This window comes from Symsagittifera roscoffensis, chromosome 6 (assembly GCF_963678635.1).
Source record: "Symsagittifera roscoffensis chromosome 6, txSymRosc1.1, whole genome shotgun sequence".
Taxonomy (NCBI): Eukaryota; Metazoa; Xenacoelomorpha; order Acoela; family Convolutidae; genus Symsagittifera; species Symsagittifera roscoffensis.
Genome location: NC_087067.1, coordinates 4,574,547 through 4,599,949, shown reverse-complemented (window position 1 = coordinate 4,599,949; position 25,403 = coordinate 4,574,547). Strand labels below are relative to the sequence as shown.

Below are 25,403 nucleotides of genomic sequence, written 5' to 3'. Positions count from 1 at the left end.
CCCTGCCTTGAAGTATCCCTGAGGAAAAATCTTCCCTGGTTTGGCATTTAAACGAGTTGCATAAATTATTAACAAATGTTCATTTAATGATAAAAAACTGAACATGCAACTTGATGAAATGTTTAGTTTATTCAGTCGTGGTGTGTCTCCCGTTATCGTTTTTTTTTCTGTCGTTTAAACTTGAATGCACGTCGAGAGACTGAATTCGGCAATTTCAGAGAAAAAATGAAAAAAAAGCCAAATTTTTTTGTATTTTACTTGAATCTTTGTAAACCGGCTGTCCTATTTAATTAGCCGCTGATATTTTCCCTTATCAGGTAGGAAGACGGGGGAGGTGCTGGGCGTGATTGACAGAGGCAACACCAGTCTGAACACTCTCCTCTCATACGTCGTCTTCTCTGTACTGCCGATCTTCGCAGACATTCTCATCGCAATAGGCCTCTTTCTCCTCTCCAAGCCTTCTTCCACTTTCAATCACCCGCCAACTCCCCTCCCTCCAAAAAACTTCACTTTTATACCACCTTCTGCTGTTTTAAAATTGATACTCTCAAATTATAGTGTTTCAAACAGAGCTATAGAAATTTGAATGTAAAGTAATTAATCTATTAAGAACAAAGACACGGATCTAAAGTGTTCAGCAAGAGATAAATGAGATTTTTCTTTAAGAAAATTTTCAAACTTTGGTCAACTTTTTCGAGCTCGGCCAAATAAATCGGTGTGGTTCGGGGGATGTTGCTAGGAGAAAGAGTGTCCTTTCCGACTACTGTAGCGTACTTTGTGTTTGCATACAACTTCTTCTTCGGCTTAATGGTCTTCGGCTGTCTTGTACTCTACATCTTAGCCACTGTTCTCATGTCTGAGTGGAGGACGAAGTTCAAACGAGCGGCGAATAAACTCGACAACCAGACCAGAACCATAGTTAGTCTCTAAACGGCATACCAAGATTTTTTGAGGCAGTTTTATATTGACAGTTGCGAAAAGTTCGGACAGACAGAAATAAGTAAAAAGAGCAATCTGCCAATTTTGATCAATTTTTGCATGCAAATTTGATTTTTTAGGCGACATTGAGACATACTTTTGGTCTGAAAAATAAGCTTTTACATGCAAAAATTGTCTGATAAAGGTCATTCGCTCTTTTTAATTATATCTGACTGTTCAAATTTTTGCTACTATTTATAATTAATAACAAATTGTTGGCAATATCGGTATCCTTGAGCAACTTAATGGGTAAAAAAAAAACACAGCTTTTAGGTTAATTAGTTTTTTTGGACAAGTTTTTTACGCGTACAAATCCATGAAACACAAAAATAGGTCGTCAAAATGAGCAGTTATTGGTTAATTCATTTCGTTCAGATTTGTTGATCAAAAAGATAATGACAACAACTTGGCATTTACTACAAAATGATTAAATAAAGTTTGTGGCTCTCTTCAAAGACTTTCTATGTCGTGTTTAGAAAATTTCTCAAGAGTTTTAGAAAATATCTGTAAGTTTCATAAAACTGCGCACAGTTGATGATATGTACAAAAAGCTTCATACTTTTGTCTCTAATGAGGTTCGTAAGCAACCTGAGCAAGCATTGATAACCAGCGACAACTAAGGCCAGTGGCAGCTAAGGCGAAGAAGGTCGTGACTTGGGTCGACCTTCGTTTAGCCAAAAAAAACTGTAGTCATGAAACGCTTCAAGGTGTAAACCTTTTCCCACCCACGCTCCTAACATCTACACAGAAACAAAAAAGAGCTTCTCAACATTTGCGATACAATTTAAAAATTGCGTTTAAAGATGTTGATAATGAACAGAAGAAAAAGAAGTGTTTCATATTTTTTTGAATAATTGAGCTGACAAAATGACTTGAAAAAAGGCTAAAAACTATATCTACAAATGCTTCATTCTTTTGTCTTGAATGAGCTTCAAAAATGCACTTAGCAAGCATTGAAAATAGTAGACCGAGCGGCAACTAAGGCAAAGAAACTTGGGTCGACTCTCGTTAAGGCGAAAACGAAACTATACTCATGAAAAATCTATAAAAATTTTACCACTTATCACTCCTGTAACTTCTACTCTGAAACAAAGCGATGCAATAAAAAAGAATGCATCTCGAGATATTGCCGCTGAATTGAAAAAAAAACGGAAAGAGGAGTAAAATTTCAGAAAAAAGCAAAAAGAAAAAATTCAAGCTGTAAGTTTTTTAAAACCCAAGTTTTTAACACTCTTTACTCCTGAATCAGGCAGAAGCTTTTAAAAAGTTTCCCTTGAAACTGCGCAACATATGTATAAGAATATAAGACAGGCGGAACCCATTTAACCAAAAACAAATCTATAAACTGTGAAAAATTAGAGTTGGTATATTTGAAAACTAGAGAATAAGACTTTCAATTAAAGTAAAATATGTTTGAATTAAAAATTAAAAAACTCAACTATTGTAAAGAAACCGAAAAACAGCCGACAAAAGTTAGCGACATAATTTACGAAAGTAACAAATCCAAAAAAAAAATTGATAGATTTTCAATAGATTTAATTGAAAAACTAATAAGAGGTATTTTTATTTGAATTTTCAAGAATTTGAGCATGTCAGCAGAATTGAGCATAACGGCACAACTGAGCAGAAAGTCGTAAAAGTTGTAAAAGTCGTCTACGGGAAAAAGTCTAGTTTGCGATTAGAAGTTAATTGCCCTCGCAAGTCAAATTATAACCTGAAAAACGAATCACCGATGCAAAAAAAACAGTTATTGAAAGTTGATTTGATGTTACTTCAGTTTTTTAGCGATCATTTGGATTTAATCTCTGTGAATGTTCTAGTGTTTATGCATGATGCGTGATATTTTATGAATTTTGTGAACTTTTGCGAACTTTTGTGAGTTTAGTGAATTTTTGTGAAATTTGTCAGGGTGTGGATTCGCTGATCAACTTCGAGACTGTCAAATACCATGGAGCAGAACAGTTCGAAGTTGACAGATTCAGGGCGTCTCTAGTATCCTACCAGAAGGAAAGCTGGAAGAACTCTGCGAGTATCCAACTCATGAATGTGGTCCAGATACTCATAATTTATGCCAGTCTATTTGGAGGTCAGTTTCTAATTAGCTTTGTATTTTTCTCTTTTTTGGAGGCATTGAGAAAATTTGAAAACATGCTTGTTTATTTTTTTACATATTTTTTATAACAAAATTTTGCTGAACAGTACAACATCTTGAGAAACAAGCAAAACTTTTCTTAGTTTTTTTCGAGGTGGAGACTTACACAATTTTCTGACATCCTAGGTGTACGCCTTTTATAATAGTGCTAAGCTTGAAGGTTAGTATATAATATTAAGACTTTTAGAGTTTTGCTTTTGTCGTTTGCTTTTCTCATCTATATCTAAGCCACTCAAATTAGCAGTTCGGGTTTAGGATGTGCTTTGTGTGCATACTACATAGTGTACAAGCAACAAGACGTCGGAAGTTTCGTGCTGTACACTACCTACATGGTACAACTCTACTCCCCTCTCAACTTCCTGGGAAATTACTACCGGATGATCCAGCAGTCCTTCATAGACCTGGAAAACTTGCTGGATCTATTCATGCAAAAAGTATGTGTATAACTTTTCGTATGACGGATAGTCCGTGACTGAATTTCTGAAAGTATTTGTGGCTATAAACGGACCCTATCCTAAAAAGATATATTTACCAGCTAAAACTTTGAGAGAGCGTTTAAGAAACAGAACGTCATTTTTGTTGATCCAATACAGGGGTGGATACAATTAATCAACCCAGGAAATTGAAAAAAAAACTTGAATAAATCACATTTTAGTCATATTCGAACCAATTTACGGGGAAAATGACAAAAAAGTAGAGATATATATTCCGTTTGAGGTCTGCCATTTCTTCCTTATTGGCCCGTCTGGGGCTATATTTGACATGTTTTCTTTTGGTTTTTTGTCTATATCAGGTAGCGTGCCGAGAATGTACAGGAGCCCCAATTTGGAGGAGGAGCGTGCGCTCAAAAAATATCGTATTCTTGCAAAATAAAGTTTTTTATCGTAATCTTGCAAAATAACGTTTTTTATCGTAATCTTGCAAAATAACGTTTTTTTATCGTAATCTTGCAAAATATGCCTTCCTTGAAGACGCTCATTTTGACGGTTTTTGACAAAACGTTGTCTGCGGTCGGAACATTTTGCTTAAAAAAGTTAACAGAAGCTCAAAAGTTTCGTGATTGCTGACCTAAATTAACAATTGACAAAGCTTTGCAAAAATTACCACAAGTCACAAAACTCTTCTGCATGTCTCTGCTCTATCTGGAAAGTTTTGGTTTTTTGCTCAACTACTCTGGTTGTAAGGAAAATTGACATGTTAGTCAATTTATCTAATGCAAGCAAAATGGTTTTAATACACAGCTTTCAAAAACCATGGGTTACAGTATAAAAATGAAGCTTTCGCAAAAAAGGGAAGTGGGGAGTCAAGCAGAGCATACAGATATTTTTATAAATGAATAAATCTTTTTCAATCATTTATGGGGGTATAACCAAGAGTACCAAAAAATTCAAAATGCGAAAATTGGTTTGTTTAGGACAGTGTGAAAACTTTGATTAACGGAACATAATTTTTTTTCGCATATCGGATGTTCATTGTTAGAACAAGAGGCGTCCCGAACAAAAGATGGACCAAATATTGGAAAAAAAATTACAAAAAAATGCAAAATTTTCGATAAAAATGAAGAAAAGCAATGTCTTGGATAAATTTTTGCATTTTATTCATTTTTTTTTTCAAAAGTCACCCATTGTCTAAAAACGAAAACTAAACCAAGGCCCTTAAAATGCACTCAAAGATTTCGAGGCTTTCCTTTGATACGAGCAGCCTTGTTTTGTTCTCGATTTTCAGCACGAAGCCTTTTAGCAACTCGTTGATGTTTTTGGCTTTTTTGATTGATTTGAGTTTCTTATCCTTCTGTCTTCTACAGTGCATGATTAAAATTATCAAAACAAAAAAATATGAAAAAAACCGCACTTTTTTCACATTAGTTTGCTTTTAGACAAAAATGTTGAGGATTAAAGTTGCTTCGCAATTTAGCAGAACTTATAAGAAGCAGTTTTTTTGGCTTTTTAGTCAATCAATTTGGCAGTTTAGCTTTTTAGTCAATCAAAAACTACGCCAAAACTATTGGCTTAATTACTATCAAAACTATGTCAAAATGAGCCAGTTATGTAACTCAGCAAACTTTAAGCAGGTTATAATGTCCATAAAAGAGCACTGAATGTTTGATAAAATGATCTTAAACAGAAAATTGGTATGACACATAGCAGAAATGACAAAAATTTGTTATCAAATAAAAGTTTTGAAATAAATTCTTCTCAAGTTTTGTCGAGCTACATAAGATGCTCACTGGGAAATAGTTTTGATAGCACTTGAACTGATAGTTTTGGCGCAACTTTTGATCGACTAAAAAACCAAATTGGTCTTTTTTTGGTAAAATTTTGGGCTTACATTTCTTAAAGTTAATTGCTCCATATTGTTTCTGGTAAAAATCTAAGCAAGTTTAGTCTTCTCATTTTTGCTTAAATCTAAGCAAGTTTAGTCTTCTCATTTTTGCCTAATTAGAAAAACCGTGTTTAAATTTTCCAATTTTGTTCTTTTTGCCCGGATATATTAAACCAGCACTATCATTCGAATAGCCACCCTTTCATCATATTCAATCTGTCCGATACTTGATCTTAAAAAATATTTAGTTTTTGTTGTAATATTGATTTATATATACTTTTCTTCGTTTTAAAAATGTATGTTATTTTATTAGTAATACACAACAGAAGGAATTTTCATATTAAATTTTTAGTTTACCAGAATACGTGACAGATTTAAGATTCAATTTTGGGGGTTATTCTCATGGGCGAAGGACCGAATGAGTAAAAAACTTATGGGAGAGACTCGAAAACAAAAACAGTCGAAAGTCACTTAATAAAAAGAATCAATTGCCGTTCAACTAAAAGGAATTAAATGAAGCAATTTTTTCCTTCTTTTATAACGAAACCTTTGATGACAATTTGAAAAATTTGCATGTTTCTGCCGTTTTTACATTCGGCTAATAATAATAATTTTAAGTCCATGTAAATGTTTAATTTCTTTGAGATTTTCGCACTTTCGTTCCAAATTTTGGAATACTGAAATATGATTGACTGATGTTTGTTTTCGCCCATTTGGTCCTTCGCCTATGTATATTACACCTCATTCCTGTACAAAATAGATTTACTGTCGGGATTCGAACCTATGGTTTTAGGTGGAAGTCACTGATCGTGACGGATGTGAAGTATTGAATATCGAAGGAGGAGAAATAGAGTTTGATGACGTCACTTTCCACTACAGACCAGACCAGCCAATCCTCAAAAATGTCTCTTTCAAGGTCAGATCATCTCTCCTTCGCACCCAAAACGCATCATTGGACATGTTAAGGATCTTGTTGAGTATCCACCCAAATGATACCTTGAAAAAAAATACACTTTTTTAAAGGACCAACTTTTGTTCCGACCATTGAAAAAGGCGAGGAACTTTGTAAGCGGGTCTATTTTGGCTTTTTTTGTTTTACATGCAAAATTAGGTACCACAATTGATCATCGGACTGGGTTGAGAGATATATCATATTAGAACCCTTACAGTCGTGATTCGAACCACATGAAAACCGGTTTGAAATTTTTGATTTTTCTTCTTAATTCGAGCGAATACAGCGAGCAAGTATTCAAATTTAAATTGCTTAAAAGCTTGCAATAGCTTAATTCAAAACATATAAACTTAGTTTTATTCGAAAACTGCAATGTTTGAAAAAACTTGAAAACTTTCGAATATTTTTTTTTTTGATTTTTTTCGTTTTTCTGAAAATTTTCTTCAAAAATTGTTTTTCATGTTGCTGCTTTTAGTGTGGCTGTCAAATAAACCTAACTTTCAATTTTTTTTCAGCTCCTTCTTTTACACCACGCCGAAAAAAAACGTTGGTAATTTGGAGAAAACTTTTTTGTAATTTTTTCAGGCTAATTGTTTTGTTGATTATCCACCCATATGGTACCTTGAAAAAAAGATACACTTCTATAAAGGACCAACTTTTGTTCCGACCATTGAAGAAGGTGAGGAACTTTGTAGGCGGGTCTATTTTGGCTTTTTTTAATTTTTCCACGCAAAATTAGGTACCACAATTAATCATCGGACTGGGTTGAGAGATATATCATATTAGAGCCCTTACAGTCGTGATTCGAACCACATGAAAAAATTTTCCCAGTGTCGAGGAAAACCGGTTTGAAATTTTTGATTTTTCGTCTTAATTCGAGCGAATACAGCGAGCAAGTATTCAAATTTAAATTGCTTAAAAGCTTACAAAAGCTTAATTCAAAACATATAAACTTAGTTTTATTCGAAAACTGCAATGTTTGAAAAAACTTGAAAAACTTTCGAATATTTTTTTTGATTTTTTTCGTTTTTCTGAAAAATTTTCTTCAAAAATTGTTTTTCATGTTGCTGCTTTTAGTGTGGCTGTCAAATAAACCTAATTTTCAATTTTTTTAGCTCCTTTTATTACACCACGCCGAAAAAAACGTTGGTAATTTGGAGAAAACTTTTTTGTAATTTTTTCAGACTATGTTCTAAACATTCTGGGTTACTTGCACAGTAACAAGCTATCTTGTTTTATTATGAATTTTTACCTTATAATTAGCCAATATTTCATATTATGATTCCATATTATAACTGTCGGTGTCTAATAGCACAGGAAAATATTCTTAAACTTGAAATTGAATTTAAATATGATAATTGCAAAGCACTAGTCGCAAATGTTTTTACTGCCAATTAAAAAGTACTGAAAAGCTTTTGCAGGTAAAATTTTGATGAACACAAAGATGTAGTTGCATTACAGCACAGATATATCAAGGTCAGCTAGCTGATTGAACCTGAGATAAACCACTAAATCAAGAAACTAGTTTGCTAAATCGTCGAAAAATTAAATCTCTTCATTTACCAAAAAGCTGAGCTCAATTGGAATTAAATGAAGTTCAATGTGTCAGAAATATTTCAAAAAATTGAACAACCTAGTACACTCAGTATTAAATTGCAAAAAAGGAAGCCAATAATACTTACGAAGGCACTCGTTGAGGCAACAAAATATCATTAGAATCATAACCGTTGATACATTTTAAATTTCGAAAAATTTAAGTTCAATTGGAAGCACACACACGCGCATAGAAAACTGTTTTTTGTCCTTGAAAGTATAAAAAACGAGGTAATATAGTCGATATTTTATAAACCGAAAAACCGTTTGATTGAAGCAAGCCTTCCCGCACTGAGGTTCCATGGACAAAAATCGATTATAATCGATTTTCATGGTCAAAAAGGTTGGCATTATAATCTTTTATAATTACACTTTATGACCAGGCAACCGATTATAATGAAAAACATTGGATTATCATCTCTATAAATTTTGGTTACAATTTTTCTGCATAGCTTGCAGCTTTTTCTGAAACTACTCACTTTTAGTTAAATTTTATGAAACTTTAAGCTTGCACCTACCCTCAATCTCCCTCCCAAAACCCCTAACCTACTTACCCACGCCACCTACATCCCGCCTACCCTCAGCACCACCTAAGACCCAACCTAACCCTCCCACCCCTCCCACATAGCCCACCCCACTTACCCCACCCACCTACCCCCACCCACCTACCCCCACCCACCTACCCAAACCCACCTACCCCCCCCCCCCACCTAGCCCCCAACTGTCCTCACTCCCAACTACCCAGCCCCATATACGCCACCCGCCTACCCTAATCCCCACCTAACCCCCACCTAACCCGTAGTTATCCCCTCGTAGCTCGTTAACCTAACCTCACCTACCACCCCTCCACCACACGTAGATATTTTTCACGAATTTTACGGTAATTGTAAGTAAGGGGTAAGTGGTGGCGAAAAGAGGTGGTGGTAAGTAAAAAAAAGAATGGTGGGAGTTAGTGTAAGTTATTTAGGAGAAAGGGGAGACAAGTAGAAATAAGTCAATCAGAAAATAATACAAGTTTTTGCTGTAACCAAATGTAAACTACAAGTTAGCAATTGCAAAATTGGTTTTAGAAAACCAAGCTCTTACTCATAATAACTTATTATAATGTATTATTATCCATTATAATCCATTATAATCCATTATAATGGATTGAGATGATTTATGTTTTATTTGTTTTACAGTCGATTTTTTTTAGAATTTTGTGTTTTTTTTTAGAATTCAGACAGACCATGAAGATCGATTATAATCAATTAATATCCATAGAACCTCATTGCGGGTTTCTAGTGGACAAAAAACTGAAACTTGACAAATTTCGAGTGGTCAAATTTACCTATAGGATACAAAAATTGTAAGTATTTTAAATGCGATTATACTCAAACAATTTATGTTGATTGGAAATTCAACAGAGTTGACAAAAAATCTGAAGAAGTGATTCAACAATTTTGTTAAAGAAGTTGGTTACTTAAAAAAAGTACGAAGTTCCAATTTGATAACGCTTGCTTATCGCAAAGGTAAAAACAATTTTTTACAATTCTGATTTATTTGTTTGTTTTCTAATATGAAATAATAATTGTTACAATTTGAGACGTATATTGAATTTTGTGACCAATGACTTGAATTAACTAATTAAATGTCTCAAATCATTTCGGAACGATTTTGAGAGCAGGATAAATCATCATAAACAATCTGCGCTTACACTATTATCATAATAGATAAATCCTCAAAAACTTGCATAAATATGTCCAGATTTGGCCAATTAGCAATTTTCAAACCCTCAGAACTTACCAAAAATGATATCAGGTAAATTGTTTTTACATTAGATCTCGGGAAGTCGTTATCCTAATTGAGATATTAAAATGTTCTGTTGAAATTTATTATTCTGATCGTAGATAGTCTGAAAAACAAATCCAACGGAAGTATGTATATACTCACTTAATATCTTCGAAATACTGGAAAAAAAATACGTTAAATAATAGGTCGACAGAAATTTTTTTTAAAAAAATTTGTCTATTTTTTTAAAAAATTTTTTTGAAAATGCGCTTTGTCCCCTCAAAAAACTAGATCCGCCCGTGTATGGCTTACAATGTTATTCTTAGGGTGAAAATCTGTATGCTAGGAATTTTGAACGTGGTAAGAGCTCCGTATCCTAAATTATGTCGGCGACAAGCTGACCGAACGGAAAGTTTTATCATTTGATGCTCCAAAAGTTCTTAGAATAAAGCATTCTTCTTATAAGGATTCAAATGATAATACGCCAATGTTCCAAGGATCTACAGACCAAGAAGAAAATCTAATTGTTACCCTTGTCAATGATCGCAATGATAAGCGACAAAGTTAAGAGCAGTTTGTGAAACTTCATCCACAAATTACAGGTTCCAGCGGGAAAGACGGTCGCGGTGGTGGGGCCTTCCGGGTCCGGGAAGAGTACTTTGATCCGTCTGGTGTTCCGTTTCTACGACATCCAAGGGGGGTGCATTTCAATAGACGGACAGGACATCACAAAAGTGACCCAGCACAGTCTCCGCAAGAGCATCGGCGTCGTGCCCCAAGACACTGTTCTATTCAGTGATACCATCGGGTGAGTGGTAGAAATGGCCGAGTGGTTAAAGCACCAGACTTCCAGACATCAGGTCACAAGTTCGACTCTCTTGTTGCGCGCAGAGTTGCAAACTTCAATAAAGTTTTGAATGAAACTTATGCTTAAATGACTTGAAAAGTACCTCAAAAAACCTTGCACTTATTGTAAGTCTGTACTACCACATTTACAAGTATAAATTCGAATCAACTTCTGAGATACAAAATCATTTAAAAGGCAACTCGAAAATTTTGGGTGCAAGTAAGCTTGAAACTGTACCATGAAAATGCAAGTAATTTGCGCCGTCATTATTGTAAATGTCTGAAGTTTTTCTTATAATTTGTGGCAGTTTTTACCAGTGTCCAATAGGGCAAATGGCTCTTCACAAAAATCGCCTTATATAAGAGTAACGTAACATAAAGTTTTTTGTACTTTGTAATCCAATTATGGTTGTATAAGTATAAATATGATTGTATGACAATTGAATACAGACAGCAATTCGTAACAAGGCATTAGATCCGACTTCCTCTGTTGCGCTTAGATGCGACAAGGGTTGTATTGTACTAGCGAACCAATATTAACCGCGTAATCTGTTGCTACAAATTGTCGCCTGTTACGAATTATCGCTCTGGACTGCATAATTCTTTTTCTGTTTTGAGGTATAACATCCACTACGGAAGGCCAGACGCAGACGAAGACGAAATGAAAGCAGCTGCTGAAAGGGCCGACATCCACGACAGGATCCAGACATTCCCGGACGGGTATGAGACTAAAGTTGGCGAGAGGGGTCAGAAGCTGAGTGGGGGAGAAAAACAGCGGGTGGCAATCGCCAGGACTGTTCTCAAGGTCAGATAACATTCTATGACATGATTGAAATGTTCACAGTAGAAAAAGGACAAAATTGGGACCCTCTGATTGAAAACATGAGTTCAAATTCCTCGAGATTTGAAGTGCGTACCATGTACTTGCAGTGAAATTTAATTTAACAAGGGTTTGCCGTTTGCCTGATTAAAGTAGTTTAAAACATTGTTAGAAAAATTAGTTTTGCACAAAACTTGTTTAAATAACCACTATAGAGCGAGGTTCTAGGGCTTAGCAAATCTTGATTACAAATGACATTAATGGTAACATGAAAAAGAAAATTTAGTATCTTTTTTATTATAGTCTTTGCGTATATTTACAAGCTAATGTGAATTCTAGGCACCCAGAATAATTATGTTGGACGAGGCAACTTCTGCCCTGGACACTCAGACAGAAAGAAATATCCAGGGTGCGCTCGATGACGTCAGCAAAGACAGGACCACTCTGGTAGTGGCCCACAGACTGTCCACTGTGGTCAATGCGGACATGATCATGGTCCTCAAGGACGGGGTCATAGTTGAGAGAGGAACCCATCAGGAACTGATAGACACTCCTGGAAGTGTTTATTCCGAGATGTGGAACCAACAAGCCATGGTTGACAGCGAAATTAAAGCTCGTGGAGATTCTGAGGATTCTATGTTATGATTAATCAACTTCGCTTGTCTTATTCGAAAACATCAAAAAGATATAATTCTGACGACAGCTTGTAAAAATTTGTATCTTCGTCGTAGATTTTGCATGATTCCCAGAGATGTTTAGTTTCTAATAAATTTACAAATTGAAATGCGAGTAAGTTTTTTTCCCGCTTTGAGAGGATGTTGCGCAAATTCATTTATTGTTGAGTCGGACCTAGCATTAAAACAGTAAAACTAATCAGCGGCCAATCTTGAATCAATCACCGTTTTGCACAGGAACGTTTTGTTTAAACTGAATTAATATTGTTTCAGAGAACTCAAATTTACCAAATTGTTAGTAGAGCTCATTTATTGACTCATATAGTTTCTATAAACTGGTTCATACACTTCATATCTTCGGATAATTATACGGAATTCTATGACTAGTATTTTTTCTCTAAACTAGGCGGAAAAATTTCACTTGCAAGTTTTTTAGTTTCTTTTTAAGTTGAGATAAATCTCATTGAGTGCGAAATAATTACGCAACAGCGTGGGTTTTTTCCACGCATTTTTTTGTAACTGGTTAAAAAATTCTACGGGGGTTTAGATTGGAATCAGATTGAAATTAATATATTAATAAATTGTTTCCAAAAGATAACTAGTTACAGAGTTATTTATAAAAATTTACAAAAGCAAACTGTAATCGTTTGGGAGAACACCATTAAGCCAGCACGGCCCGTTTTCAAATATTGAAAAACTTTTGGAGTCGAGAAAAGCTGGTCCACTTGTTCATGGTTTTTTTTTAGTTTTCAGACTAATTTACAGCAGTTAACTTCAGCTGTTTGGCAAAATATCTGAGCCCCCAATCAGTTGTTTTGCTTCAGACAATACTAACACATACACAAAAAAAACGGTAAAAAAATTTTAAAAAAAATTGAATCAATCATTAACCATACACCTTGAGGCAAAATGAAGTTGCAAAAACCTTGAGGCAAAATGAAGTTTCAAAAACCTTGATGCAAAATTTTTAGTCTTGCCACAGAAAAAGTGAGAAGCGTCAGTCATACAAACCATATTAAAAATTTATAATTAGCATTTTAATTTTATGAAGGTCGACCTGGGAGGTTTTTCAAAAATTACAAAAAAAACGCCAATTAAGCTTGGTTATCATAAGAAAAAACTATATTGCTCAAGTTCTGTAAAAGGGGAGTAATCACATGTGAAAAAACACACAATTGGAACTATAGAAACATATTCTTTGCAAAAAGTGAGCTTTGAATTAAATCAACATTAAAAGAAAAGCATCAGCGGCAAACAACAAAATCAATCACAACAAGGAGAGCCGACTACTGTGCAAGTAAAAAGATCTGATGAAACGATCTGAATAAAGAGGTGTGATAAAAAAATCTGAACGAAACTTTGGCATGTTCAGCAGTCATAAAAAAGTAGGCAAAAAGTGACAAAACTTCTTGCAAAAAATTTCCAGTAAACTGAAACGAAATCATGAAAAAGAAACTTCCAATTTTTTTCAAAGGTTTTTTTCAGAAATTTTGAAGTTTTCGATTTCCAAGATGGCACCAAAAGCTCCAAAAACAAACTCTAATTGAGAAAATAAATTTTCATGGCCTAAATTAAGAATAATTAGTTATTGTAGGGCTGCTAGCTTGCTTCATTAGCTCAAACTTTGTCTCAAAACTAAAATATTCAAACATGTCCTTCTCGGTACTGAGATTTTTTGAAACATTTTTTTAAATTTGCTTGAATCCCGATATAAATTGATGAATCATTGGACCCATTGCGATGATAGTTTGAGATACATGATTTTTGCCTGGAAAGCAAAAAAACTAAAACACTGGAATACAAAGGTGTTCCCTTTTTTTAATGGTCGGATAAAGTATCCAGGAAGGTCTGACACAACATAACTGGTTTTATGACGATCAAATTTTTCTGCATACAAAGTACAGGGCTTGTGATGTTGACAAAACTACCGAGGGTTTTGCCTACCGATATCGGCCGATATCAAAACCATGAACTGAAAACTTTCAAAAGTATTAATTGTGAATGTTTTCATGAAGTTCTTGATGTTTTAAGATTCCAAAAAAGGTAGCTTTGGATAATTATCATCGCAAAAGTTCCTGTTTTCTATGAACACGTAGCAGATGCGACAAAATAGAATTTCCTGAAAATTATTTTCTTACTATTTGTGGCGCTAATCTTCATTTAAATGATAAGTTAGAAGAAGAAAACTAAAGCAATTTAAAATTTGAATTAGGAGTATAGAAAATTGAGATTTAAATCACAACCAAATATGAACAAAATTCTTTGAGACATCTTAAAGTACAGTTAATACATTCAATAATTACCAAAATACACCAATTTTGCTTGTCTAACTAAAAGTCAACCATTGATCGAAGTCACAGAAAAATCTACTGTGTATATAACGAAAAAATAACCAATACTTGTAACTCAAACCATGATTTTGTAACCAAAAATGCCCAAATCAAAGACTCAGTTTGATCAAACACTTATTCAAATGAAACAAAAATCCATTACATATCAATAAGTTTTAAAAAGTTACTGTAAGGAAAAAACAGTCGATTTTCATATCTGTAGAAATCAATGGGAAATTGATGAAAATGAAACCTTACAAAGAAGCCATTTCCATACTTGTAGGTGCTTACTGTTTACGCACAAAACAAATGTTTATTTTTCTACTCGTCAATAGCCACCTTCTTTTTCATTCTAACAGCTTGAATTAAGTTTATTTTTTTTATTCAGTCTGTCTTGCTGAGTGTATTTATATACTTTCACAACTTCAAAAAAACCACGTTCTCGATTATTTTGTTTATTTCGTTAAAAGTTTCAATTCTTTTGTTAACCAAAATGATATAAATATAAGTATTGTTGGCGTCGAAACGCCTCTGGATAAAAAAGGGGCCTTGGTCTTGTGGAAGTGATCTCGTGGTCACATAACAACGTAGCTTAGTATCAAAACATAGAAGAATCAACTTGAATTCGTCATCTTAACGCTAACTACATCGATGACTTTGACTATGTTAATTGGTCGCGTAATGGCATAAAATAAAAATGTTTTACACAAACTCCACTACAATCCCCCCGTCTATTAAATCAAAACCTTCTTCTACTTTCAATCAATTTAACTGCATTTGTTTCATCAAGTTTATAAAGCTTCGTTTTAGTCTATAGTCGTAGTACCTTCTGGTACTTCGAGGTTTTTCGAGTAACCACCGTTTTCCTCTCTTGCGGGGCAAGTTCTTGAGATAACTAAACTCTCAAGTTCTTCGAGGATCTGGTGCTGATCTTCCTCTGTCATGCCAATAGCGGAAAATTGGTCGGGTATATCTGGGTCGTGCGTCGCCATCGTTCCGCTAGAGTCGCTAGTAATTTTGACCAAATCTGCTATCCCCTGTTTATATCTGCCCTCGTCGTAAATTTCCGGGCATCCTGCCTCTGATTATTTTCCGAATGATTTGTTTTATTGGTTTGATTTTTGCTCATCCGTAACGGATTAATCAAATCACAGTTTCGAGAGTGGCCTGCTCTTTTGTGATTTGCAGTACAAACTTTGATCAATTGATACTTTCGAAACGTGTCAATTAGTTTTCCCTCTGCCCATTCTATCTGATTCCGTAATTCGGGTTCTGTTCTCACTAGTCTGTCATTTTGGCTTTCCATTTTGCTGACGTTCTCAATAGCAGACGGTTTTTTTTAGCAGCCGTTTCACAGCTGTAATTTGCACTACCACAATTGTATTGTCCAGCTGAGACGCTCTCTGGGCCGTTCCCAATTGGCGCAGAGATAAATAGTCATCAAGCTCATGTGCTTCTCCGGGAAGTGTTCTTTTTCGTAGTCGAATGGCAACAATTCATGTACCTATCTTACCAAACGTGTTTGTGTAGTTGTGTATTCTTTTCTTATTAGAAATACGACACTAAGGCTATATGGCCTAACATGCCTTGAAACGGCCTATATGGCCTAACATGCCAGAAAAATAATTTTGGTAATGGTTAACTGCCCATACCGCCAATGAGACTCTAACTCCTTTATGCTGTAATTAATTCCGCCTCGTTTAAAAATCTGGATTCATAAGACACGGGTTTCCATCCATCGATATGTAGTTATTCTAGGGCCGCACCTAGGCCGTGTTTAGATAGGTCACACTTGACACGAGTTTCCTTTGTTCACATCAAAAAGATGAATTTAACGAAGTCGCTGACTATTTTTTAAGTTCTGCAAACGCTGTATTACGCTGTATTATATGCGTTCCACATTCGAATTGTGAATATTTTTCATTAGGTTACTAAGCGGTTCTGTGGTGGCAGCTAAAGTCGAGATAAATCTTATGAGTTCGTTAATTGATCCAATCAGAGATCTAATATCTTTTCTTTTTTCAGGTTGTTTCATCTTCACAAAAGATTCAACTCTTCTCTCGACTGGCACAAAGTCTTCATATGAGGGCTGAAACCTCAAGTATTGGATTTTTTTTGCAAAAAAGGTTGGGAAAGTGCCTTTATTTTTTTTCGCAGCGGCCTTGATTTCGTCAAGTACTCTTAACACGTTTCGTAAATCTTTTTCGTAAATCTTAACACGTTCTTTGGGACCCCGGGTCGCGATAATTTTAACATTAAAATAAACGATAGATTCCGATAGATTTGTTTTTTTGAAGGCGTAAAATTTAGAGCTACTTTTACTGACCTATCACGTTCTGCGGTTATAACCATCGGTAAAGTTGTACATTTTGCCAGTTTCTCAGTTAAAATTTATAAGAAACTCAACAGCTCCTTATTGGAGCTCTTGAAGACTTTTTTTCCACTTATTTCGTTCACACTCCTTGAAATCTAATTTTGCCTCACTTCGAAGCCCAGTAGAGGCAGTTTTTTGTTCACAATGATATCCTTTTGACCGCTCTCAGTAATGAACAATTCGGCTTCTTTGTGAGTCGACCTAGCCGTCGGGTTCGATGTCTATGAAAATGCGCCCAATAATTTTAATGACGTCATCAGCGCACTATATATATTTTAGCTCTCCAAAGGTTTTGATTTTTCTGCTAAAATTATGTACCTGATTTTAAGTACATGAAGTTTTCCCTGTGAGATGCACGAGACTAGGGCTTGCGCAATCTATCTGTATTTCTGTTTTCCATTGGCGATCGCCCATTTTGATGTCCAGTAGCTACCAATTTTTATTTCCTGGTCGATCCCACACCGTTAGGTTTTCAAACACTCCGAATTCTTCCTCATCTAAATCTGTTTCGAACTGCTTATCATATTGGTCTCGAAATGAGTAAATTTGTGTGATCTCTTGTCTTGGTTTATTTCTACTTTCTTACAATGTTTCACGAAGTGTCCACGGCCACTAGAGTTATTACAGCTAATTTTTCTTGCCGGAAAATTCTCTCAGTGATTAGCTTTCGGTCCAACATTTATGACATTTATCAATTCGTTGGCTTTTTATGTCGTTTGCTGGTCCTCTATTAACGTAGCGGGTTCGTTAGCTACTTTTATGATTCTGCCAACCTTGGTTAAACTTGTTTCTAGACGTTTTTGGTAGCCTTCTGCTAATTCGTTTGTAAAATTTTTCAACCAATAAATCTTCCGCAAAGTGAAGAGCGTCTGCCCGATTTAACGCTTCCATACACAACTATTTTCGAATATCTTCATTTCTCATATTAAATATGAAAACTTCGCCTACTTTGGTTCTAACTTACTGTCAAAGTGCTCCTAAGAAAAATTCCATGAGTTCCATTTCACTTTGTTTCCTGCCTAATAGTAAAAACCGGAGGTTAGTGATTTTCAGCTCCCTTTGGAAAGCGTCCACCGCCAATTTCCATAACTCAGCGAAACTAAGTCCATAATTTTCTTTCTCGGCCTTATTTTCCTAAAACTAAGAAAAATTTCGACTTTAATTTTTTGTCTGCTTTACCCCGTGTGCTTCCTTTGAATAAACGCGTCTCCTCTTCTGGCCGGCGGTTCTGTCCCTCTCTCCGCTCTCTGATTGCTGTATTGTTAAGACCTTCTCTTTCATTGCGTGTGATTTCTTCATCTTATACGGTAACGCATTCTCTTCCAAAAATAGCTTCTATGTCTAATCCCTCTTTCGCTAAAATTTTGCGCCCAGTCTTCCCAGGGTACTGGGGGACCCTGTGGAAGACTGTGCAAAATTTCGTCTCAGCTGCGGCAGCTCGATTCTAATTGTGACTGCGCCATGCGGATTTGATCTCGTGGTCACATTACAAAAGAACTTAGTACCAAAACGGAAGAGAATCAACTAGATTTTATCAGAACACCGTCGCAACAGACGACACGTTGTTGAAATCCAAAATAATTGGTTATATTGGATTATAATGAGACAAAATTTCAGGTTATTTGTGGGATGGGCATTATGAACAGGTTTTGGTTTTCACAAACAAAAAAATCTTCTAAACAAGTTATAAGATTCATAATTCAATCTCCCCAGAAAAGTAGAAATCAAAAGTACTGACTATATGAAGTCTTCTTCGTTCGTGAACACCATTTACCATACTAGCTGCCACTCCGGGCCAATTAAATTAAAATATAAGAATTTAAATCGCTTGCAAGATTTACGAGGAAATGAAAAGAAGTTAAAGGATCCCAGTAACAATCCCAGTAGGAGGATGAGATCAGCCCAGTCCCAGTGAAAGGAGGTTGACTTGGCCTGACCAAAAATAATTTATATAATTTAACCAATTTAAAATTTTGAACTAAATCCAGATTGATTATTTGGTTGAAGTTCAATCGGCTAGAAGGCCGCCCTTGCCCGGGAGAGACGGCGACTCAACCTAGTTATTTTTATGGAAAGCATTTATAATTATTTATGGACGATTTTGAGAGTTTTCTTAAGGTCGCATTGTTAGAAGGTTTTAGTTTCGAAAAATTGTCTTTAAAAACCGAACTGTAAAAGTTGAAAAAGTCAAACCAAGTAAAACGCACACAGAAAAAAACAACAAGTTAAGCGAATCGAAGGAGTGACGTTTGTTGGATATTAATGGATCATAATCGATTTGAATGGATTATACTCCAGCCTTTGTTTCTTACAAAAAATAATAAAAAAAATGATTATAATCGGTTTAAATGGATTTTACTTCAACCTATATTTTCTAAAACAAGTAATAAAAAAAATCTATTATAATAAAAAAAAGATTTTTTGTTTTTGAAAAATAAGAAAAATTTTAATCCATTTTTATTAATTATAATCAATTTCCTTTCAAAGTTATGGAGACTGGCAATTAAAATCGATTATAATTGACTATCATCCATGGTACCTCACGGCGGGTAGTTTTCTGCCCGTACTTTGAAAGTCGCGCTGATATTTTAATCTTACTTTTTTCTTTATCAAAGTATTGCGAGTTTTTGTCCAGAATTGAAATTTCGTATGGCCAGGCATTTTTCACCAAAAATTCGGTATATCTACTTTTTTGCGACCCAGGTTGAAACTTCTGCGATTCTAAGTCCAGGTTTTCACAAATTTAAATTTGGTCGTGCCTATGAATTTCAAGCTTGTATTGAGAGGCGGCGTGAATTTCATACCTGAACTTCATGCCAACCTGTAAGTGTCAATAAAAACCTTGACAATAATTTTTTATTAGGGGGATCAAAAAAAGCAGCCTAGATGAAATTAGAAAACCAATATGACCAACGTGAAAAAAAATTGTCAAAGTTTTTTTTCAAAAACTCATTGGAACCACTCTGCACTTTTGTACGACCTTACATCTGCGCATGATCAGAAAAGCACAAACCTGTTCTTCAGCCATTTTGAACTAAAGCTTTTGAGTAAAACTCCAAATGAAATCATGATCAAAAACCATTCGATCAAACATTGGTATAATTTACCTAATTAGGTTTTTTTAATGAACACCACGCCCCAAATTTAACAATTTCAATCTATCGGTTGAATCAACCTTATTCGAGTTCCATTATGGCATTGTTTGACAGACTTGTTCAGAAATTTTCAGTAGTTTTGTTTAAAAAATTTACTCAGCAATGATTTGATGAAATAAAAAACTTCTTGGTGAAAATAACCTTAATGGGTGTTCAAAACTGGGTAAGGGTAGCAGGTTCGATTCTCGACCCTGCAGTCTGTTTCACATTCACTTACGAAAAAGCATTCGGCGTGCGGTAAAGACAAGGCGTTCCCGGGCCCAAACCACTGATGTACATGTTCGGAAATAGTTTGATGGCAGCGGTAAAGGGTGGCCTCCACCAGTTTAATGACAAGTTAGCCCAAGAGTACAGACAGAGAGGGTATTTCGGGTATAAAGATTTTCAACCTAAGATATCACAAACGTTTTTTATTGTACCGTGTTGCTGTTTAGGCTCTTTTAACCAAGCAAAAATCTGAAAAGACTCTCAAACTAAGAAAAAAGTTTTTCTACTCCTATACATCCAGTATAAATGTGAGTATCCATAAAATTACAAAACTATTCGAGTAGAACCAATTAGAAATGTATTATAATCATAATATTTTATATCAAAAAAAAATCAGAATTAATTATAATCGATAATAATCCATTAGAAAAGGATTTTAATCATAATTTTTTCATACCAATATAATCAATTACAAACGATTTAATCAAAAATAATAGTTTTTTTGGAAAATTATAGAGACTGACAATAAAAATCCATTATAATCGATTATTATCCATGAAAATTCACTGTGGGTAGTTTACTGGCGATACTCTGAGACTCACACTGATATTTTTTTCTTAATTTTTTATGATCAGAATATTGCAATTTTTTATATATAACTGAGCAAACGAAGTTTGGTATGGCCAGGCATTTGCCTCAAAAGTTTAATATGTTCCGTTTTTTGCGACCCGGGATGACACTTCTGCAATTCTACGTCCAGACTTTCACAAAGTCAAATCAGATCGCGCCTATGCATTTCAAGCCTGGGTTGAGAGGCAGCGCGACTTTCAAGACTCAATTTCATTCCAACCGGAATGTTTCAATAAAAACATTTCTTCAATTTTTCAGTATGGGGATCAAAAAAATAGCCAAGAAGTAATCAGAAAACCAATTTGAAAAAAGTGAAAAATCTCATACAACAGAAAAATTCTCGAAAGTTCATTAAAACTACCATCCACTTCTGTAAAACTTTACATCTGCGCATGATCAGAAAGCACAAAACTATTCATTTAATCTTATTCGTCAATTAAATTGAACAAAAAATTTTGAGGCAAATTCAAACTGAAATCATGATCAGCAACCAATTGAACAAATTTTGGTGTAGGTTATCTATTTCAGTTGTTATTATCAATTAACCCGCCCCAATTTTGATAATCATAATTTATCGATTGAATCATATGCGAGTTATTTTATGGCATCCTTTGACGGACTTCTTCAGAAATTTCCAATAGATTTTTTTTAAATAGATGTGTTCGGCAACGATTTGGTTAAAGAAAAATGCTTCTTGGTTAAAACAACTTAAGATGGTGTTCCAAAATGATCATGGGTAGTCGGCTTGGTTCTCGGCGCCAACGTCTGTTTTAAAATCCATCGCGATAAAGTATTTGGCGTGTGGGAAAGAGAAAGCGTTCGCCATACAATTCCACAGATCAAGTGTGTGGAAAATATTGTCATACATTTTTCCTACAATTTCGAAAAATTGTTGAAAAATGGTATAAACTGATTTCTGTGGCCGTTTGATTGTTTGATTCTAATAAAATATTCTGATGATAAAAAACCGAGTTTTTTGTTTTTTGAATATAGCTTATCATACAATCCCCATAGTGGCAATTGTAAGACTAGCATTTTTTGATGGAACACAAAAATTTTGAAGTTACCCCAAATATTTTTGTTCGTTTTTTTTTCAATCTCGAATTGAATTTTGTTCTCAAACAAACTTTTTCTAAATTTTTTTTCTTGCAGGCTAAATAAATTTTTTTTTGCAGGCTAAACTTAGTTCTGGATACACTAATGTTTGATTTTTCCTTTTTGCTTAATTACTGTTTTTCAAAAACACTGAAGACTCTCCCCTTTTTTTGCTTGGCATATTTATGTGTCTTGATTAATGTCTGATAGTTAAAAACTCACATTTGAAAAATAATCATTGTTGAAAAATTTTGCCAAAATTTAGAAGATTGTTACTTTCGCTTTATCATTTGTGAAAGACAGCTCTAAGACAAATCAGGTAGTATTCTATGCATTGTAAGATTTTTTTAAAATTAAGGTGTTGAGGTGTTTTTCACTTGCGTTCGACTATGAACAGAACCCAAAACTTTTCAGAAATTAAACTTAGAAAATAAATCATTTTTTTTTGTTTATGGAATAATACTTGTCATACAATTTTCATATATGGTAAAATGCTTATCATAAATTTTTCATACATTTTTGGTTCGTATGGAACTGTATGGTAAGAGTTTTTCATACATGAAGCTTAGGTCAACCCTGGCAGTGGTTTGGGCCGCGAACGCTTTCTCTTTCCCACACGCCAAATACTTTATCGCGATGGATTTTAAAACAGACGGTGGCGCCGAGAACCAAGCCGACTACCCATGCTCATTTTGGAACGACATCTTAAGTTGTTTTAACCAAGAAGCGTTTTTCTTTAACCAAATCGTTGCCGAACACATCTATTTAAAAAAATCTATTGGAAACTTCTGAAGAAGTCCGTCAAAGGATGCCATAATATAACTCGAATATGATTCAACCGATACATTATGATTATCAAGTTTGGGGCGGGTTAGTTGATAAAAACAACTGAAATAGATAAACTACACCAAAATTTGTTCGATTGGTTGCTGATGGAACAACTGCTGATGGAACAATTCCACAGCAACCACAAACAAAGTAGAGAACAGGTGCTATCAAATTTCCAAGGCTACGGATCGAGATTACCAAAACGCGGTAAAACCGACCATCATACTAAACAAATGATAATTATTGCAGCTTAGAGCATAGAACCGTTCAAAACTTTTTTGCTTAAGAACATTTTTGTCATCTTTTGAATGATAGTTTTACATTTTTGACTGTTTTAGACGCCCTATGATTTCGCAAATTGTATTTCAGGCAAATGAAAATTTAATTTGAACGAAAAAAAATGCCACTGTTCTCTATATCCTCCGCACGCGATTTCTGAAGTCACTTGGAAATGAAAAGGCCTACCCTGTTTTAGTCATATTCCCCACGCACTCATAATGCCATTGAGCAGCAACTCTTCTTCGCCTCCGTTTTCGAAGACCAGTTCAATTCCCGTGTCGTAGATTTCCTTCTTCGAGTTAGTTGAATCATAGTAGCCCTTACCACTCCACGACACCGGATCCTCCGCTTTGAAGTAGGGCAGCCTGAACATGTAAGCCCCCGATCCAGAACTGGCGAAGGCTTTTACAGTATAAATTCAACTTGTGGTTCTCCAAAAAAAATAAAACTCGCGAATCGCACCAACAGAATAAAACGGCACCAACAGATTGGGGGAGGGCGTGAGGGATTCGACCCCCTGCCGACCCAAAGAGTCCCCCCTTTGTACTAATTTGAGAAAATCATTTTTTGGTAGACGGACCCTGCAATTTTTCTGAAGGCGCCAATATTTACTAATGTTGAACGACAAGAGCGTGCCGAAAAAATGCCTTTTTAGCCCTTTTTTCAAATTTGTTCAAATAGAGTCTTTATAGTGTTTTGGGAGCGCTCAGAAAATCAATTAAATTAATCGAAAAGAAGTGTGACTCAGCTTTCGAAAAAAACTATTGACCTTTTAAAAGGTATACCCCTGATCCTGAACTTTTTTTTCGTTCAAATTAAATTTCCTTTTGCTTGAAATACAATTTGCGAAATCATAGGGCGTCGAAAACAGTCAAAAATTTAAAATTATCATTCAACAGATGACAAATATGTTCTTAAGCAAAAAAGTTTTGAACGGCTCCAAGCTCTAAGCTGCAATAATTATCATTTGTTTAGTATACTCCCTTGTGATATTCTTAAACTGCGTAGCGTGTTGTGGAATAAAAGTAAGAAGAGATACTGTTAATTTACTGTTCGTGATCTTGTCTTGTTAACAAAGTTAGTAGCTGAGATTGGTTACTGTTTTATAGCATGAGATATGAAACACTGACCAACTCGTCTTTTGTTTCTGTCAGCCCCTCGGGAAAGTTGGATCAACTAGACAGCCCATCATCTGTTTCCGACTTCATTGAAAACAATTTCCTAGAAGATTTCAATTCATTTGCTCTCTTCATTATACATTCTTGGTTCGCATGCAATGGACATTTAGTTACATCAATTTTTTTCAAGTTCTCTGCTGTGTTCAAAAGCAAAGCATAGCCAAGTTTCTTTCCCCTCTGTATTGTCACTGTTGTGGCTTCTGTGTTCAACAACACACTCAAACACAGTCCGCTCTGAGTGAGTGAGAAGCTTCTTCCTAAAATAGCCGAGCTTTTAATGTGTGGATTTGGTATCAGACACACCTGTCTGTCATTGCTGAGCTCATTCAAGTTCCTTATCCTAAACGTCGCTACTACGGCTTGGTTTGGTTTTAATCTAACTTTTCGATCCAGAAAAATCGGCACCTTGGCCTGGTTAATTCAGATCTTTTAAGGGGTTTCTTTTCATACATTCTCTCAGGATCCTTGATCCTAGTCAACCTGTCATTGAGATCGATCGTGACATCAAAGTTGCGTACGAAGTCCCTCCCTAAGATGAACTGATCGGATTCGTCCAAATTCTCCACTACTAGTAAGCTCATACAGAGATGTCTTCCTCCGAGCTGCAGTGAAATGATCGGGGTTCGTCCAGTCACATAGATCGCTCCCTGATTGGCAGCTGCCAACCTGATGTTTGTCGGTATGAGATCCGACCTCTCGAAACCCATGTCGGTCAAAGTTTTGACTGGCACGACACTAACCACTGCTCCCGTGTCTAGCAGTCCCTTTCCTGAAAGTTGTCTGCCTTGCACGTCCAGCACGTGTGCGGCCAGATCGGCCTCGTAACCTATGTGCACCGCATCTTAATCGAGAATGGCGTTGTGTTCGATTCGTCTAACCTTCAGCTCCTCTTGACCAATGTATATCCGGCCAATCTGATCGTTCGCATCAGTTATGTGAGCTTTTGTGTAGATATTGATGCCATCCACATTCATTAGAATCGGGTTTGGGCCATGGACATCGATGTAATGTCCATCCACTTTCATCAACCTCGGACCTCCTGTTGTGAGCAACGCTCGCACTGCCCTGGAGTCCAGTTTTGGATCTTTCTCCTTCAGGTAGTCGGCATGGATGTCCAGGTGGACTAGCGTAATCTCGGATGGTTCATTCAAGTTCTTGACCACCTGGTGCCCTGCGACTGAGATAATGGACATTATTTTCGTTCCCTACTTCGTCATGCC

At 35.4% G+C, this 25,403-nt stretch overlaps 1 protein-coding gene across 1 annotated transcript; it reads left to right on the top strand.

Annotated features, from left to right (window-relative positions):
* The first annotated feature begins 729 nt into the window (after positions 1-729).
* LOC134847874 (ATP-binding cassette sub-family B member 6-like) lies at positions 730-12,216 on the top strand. The gene is made up of 7 exons (XM_063865128.1): positions 730-918; positions 2,887-3,064; positions 3,386-3,564; positions 6,246-6,368; positions 10,370-10,575; positions 11,232-11,418; positions 11,773-12,216. Exons 1-7 carry the CDS (start codon positions 730-732, stop codon positions 12,076-12,078), a joined length of 1,368 nt encoding a protein of 455 aa, XP_063721198.1. The 3' UTR covers positions 12,079-12,216.
* The last annotated feature ends 13,187 nt before the right edge of the window (positions 12,217-25,403 follow it).

What these genes read in the sequence shown, in the direction of transcription:
- LOC134847874 (XM_063865128.1), top strand. Translation starts at nt 730, where the DNA reads ATGTTGCTAGGAGAAAGAGTGTCCTTTCCGACTACTGTAGCGTACTTT. An exon ending in ACAACCAGACCAGAACCATA is followed by an intron (nt 919 to 2,886) that starts GTTAGTCTCTAA and finishes GAAATTTGTCAG; the next exon opens with GGTGTGGATTCGCTGATCAA. An exon ending in TCGCCAGGACTGTTCTCAAG is followed by an intron (nt 11,419 to 11,772) that starts GTCAGATAACAT and finishes TGTGAATTCTAG; the next exon opens with GCACCCAGAATAATTATGTT.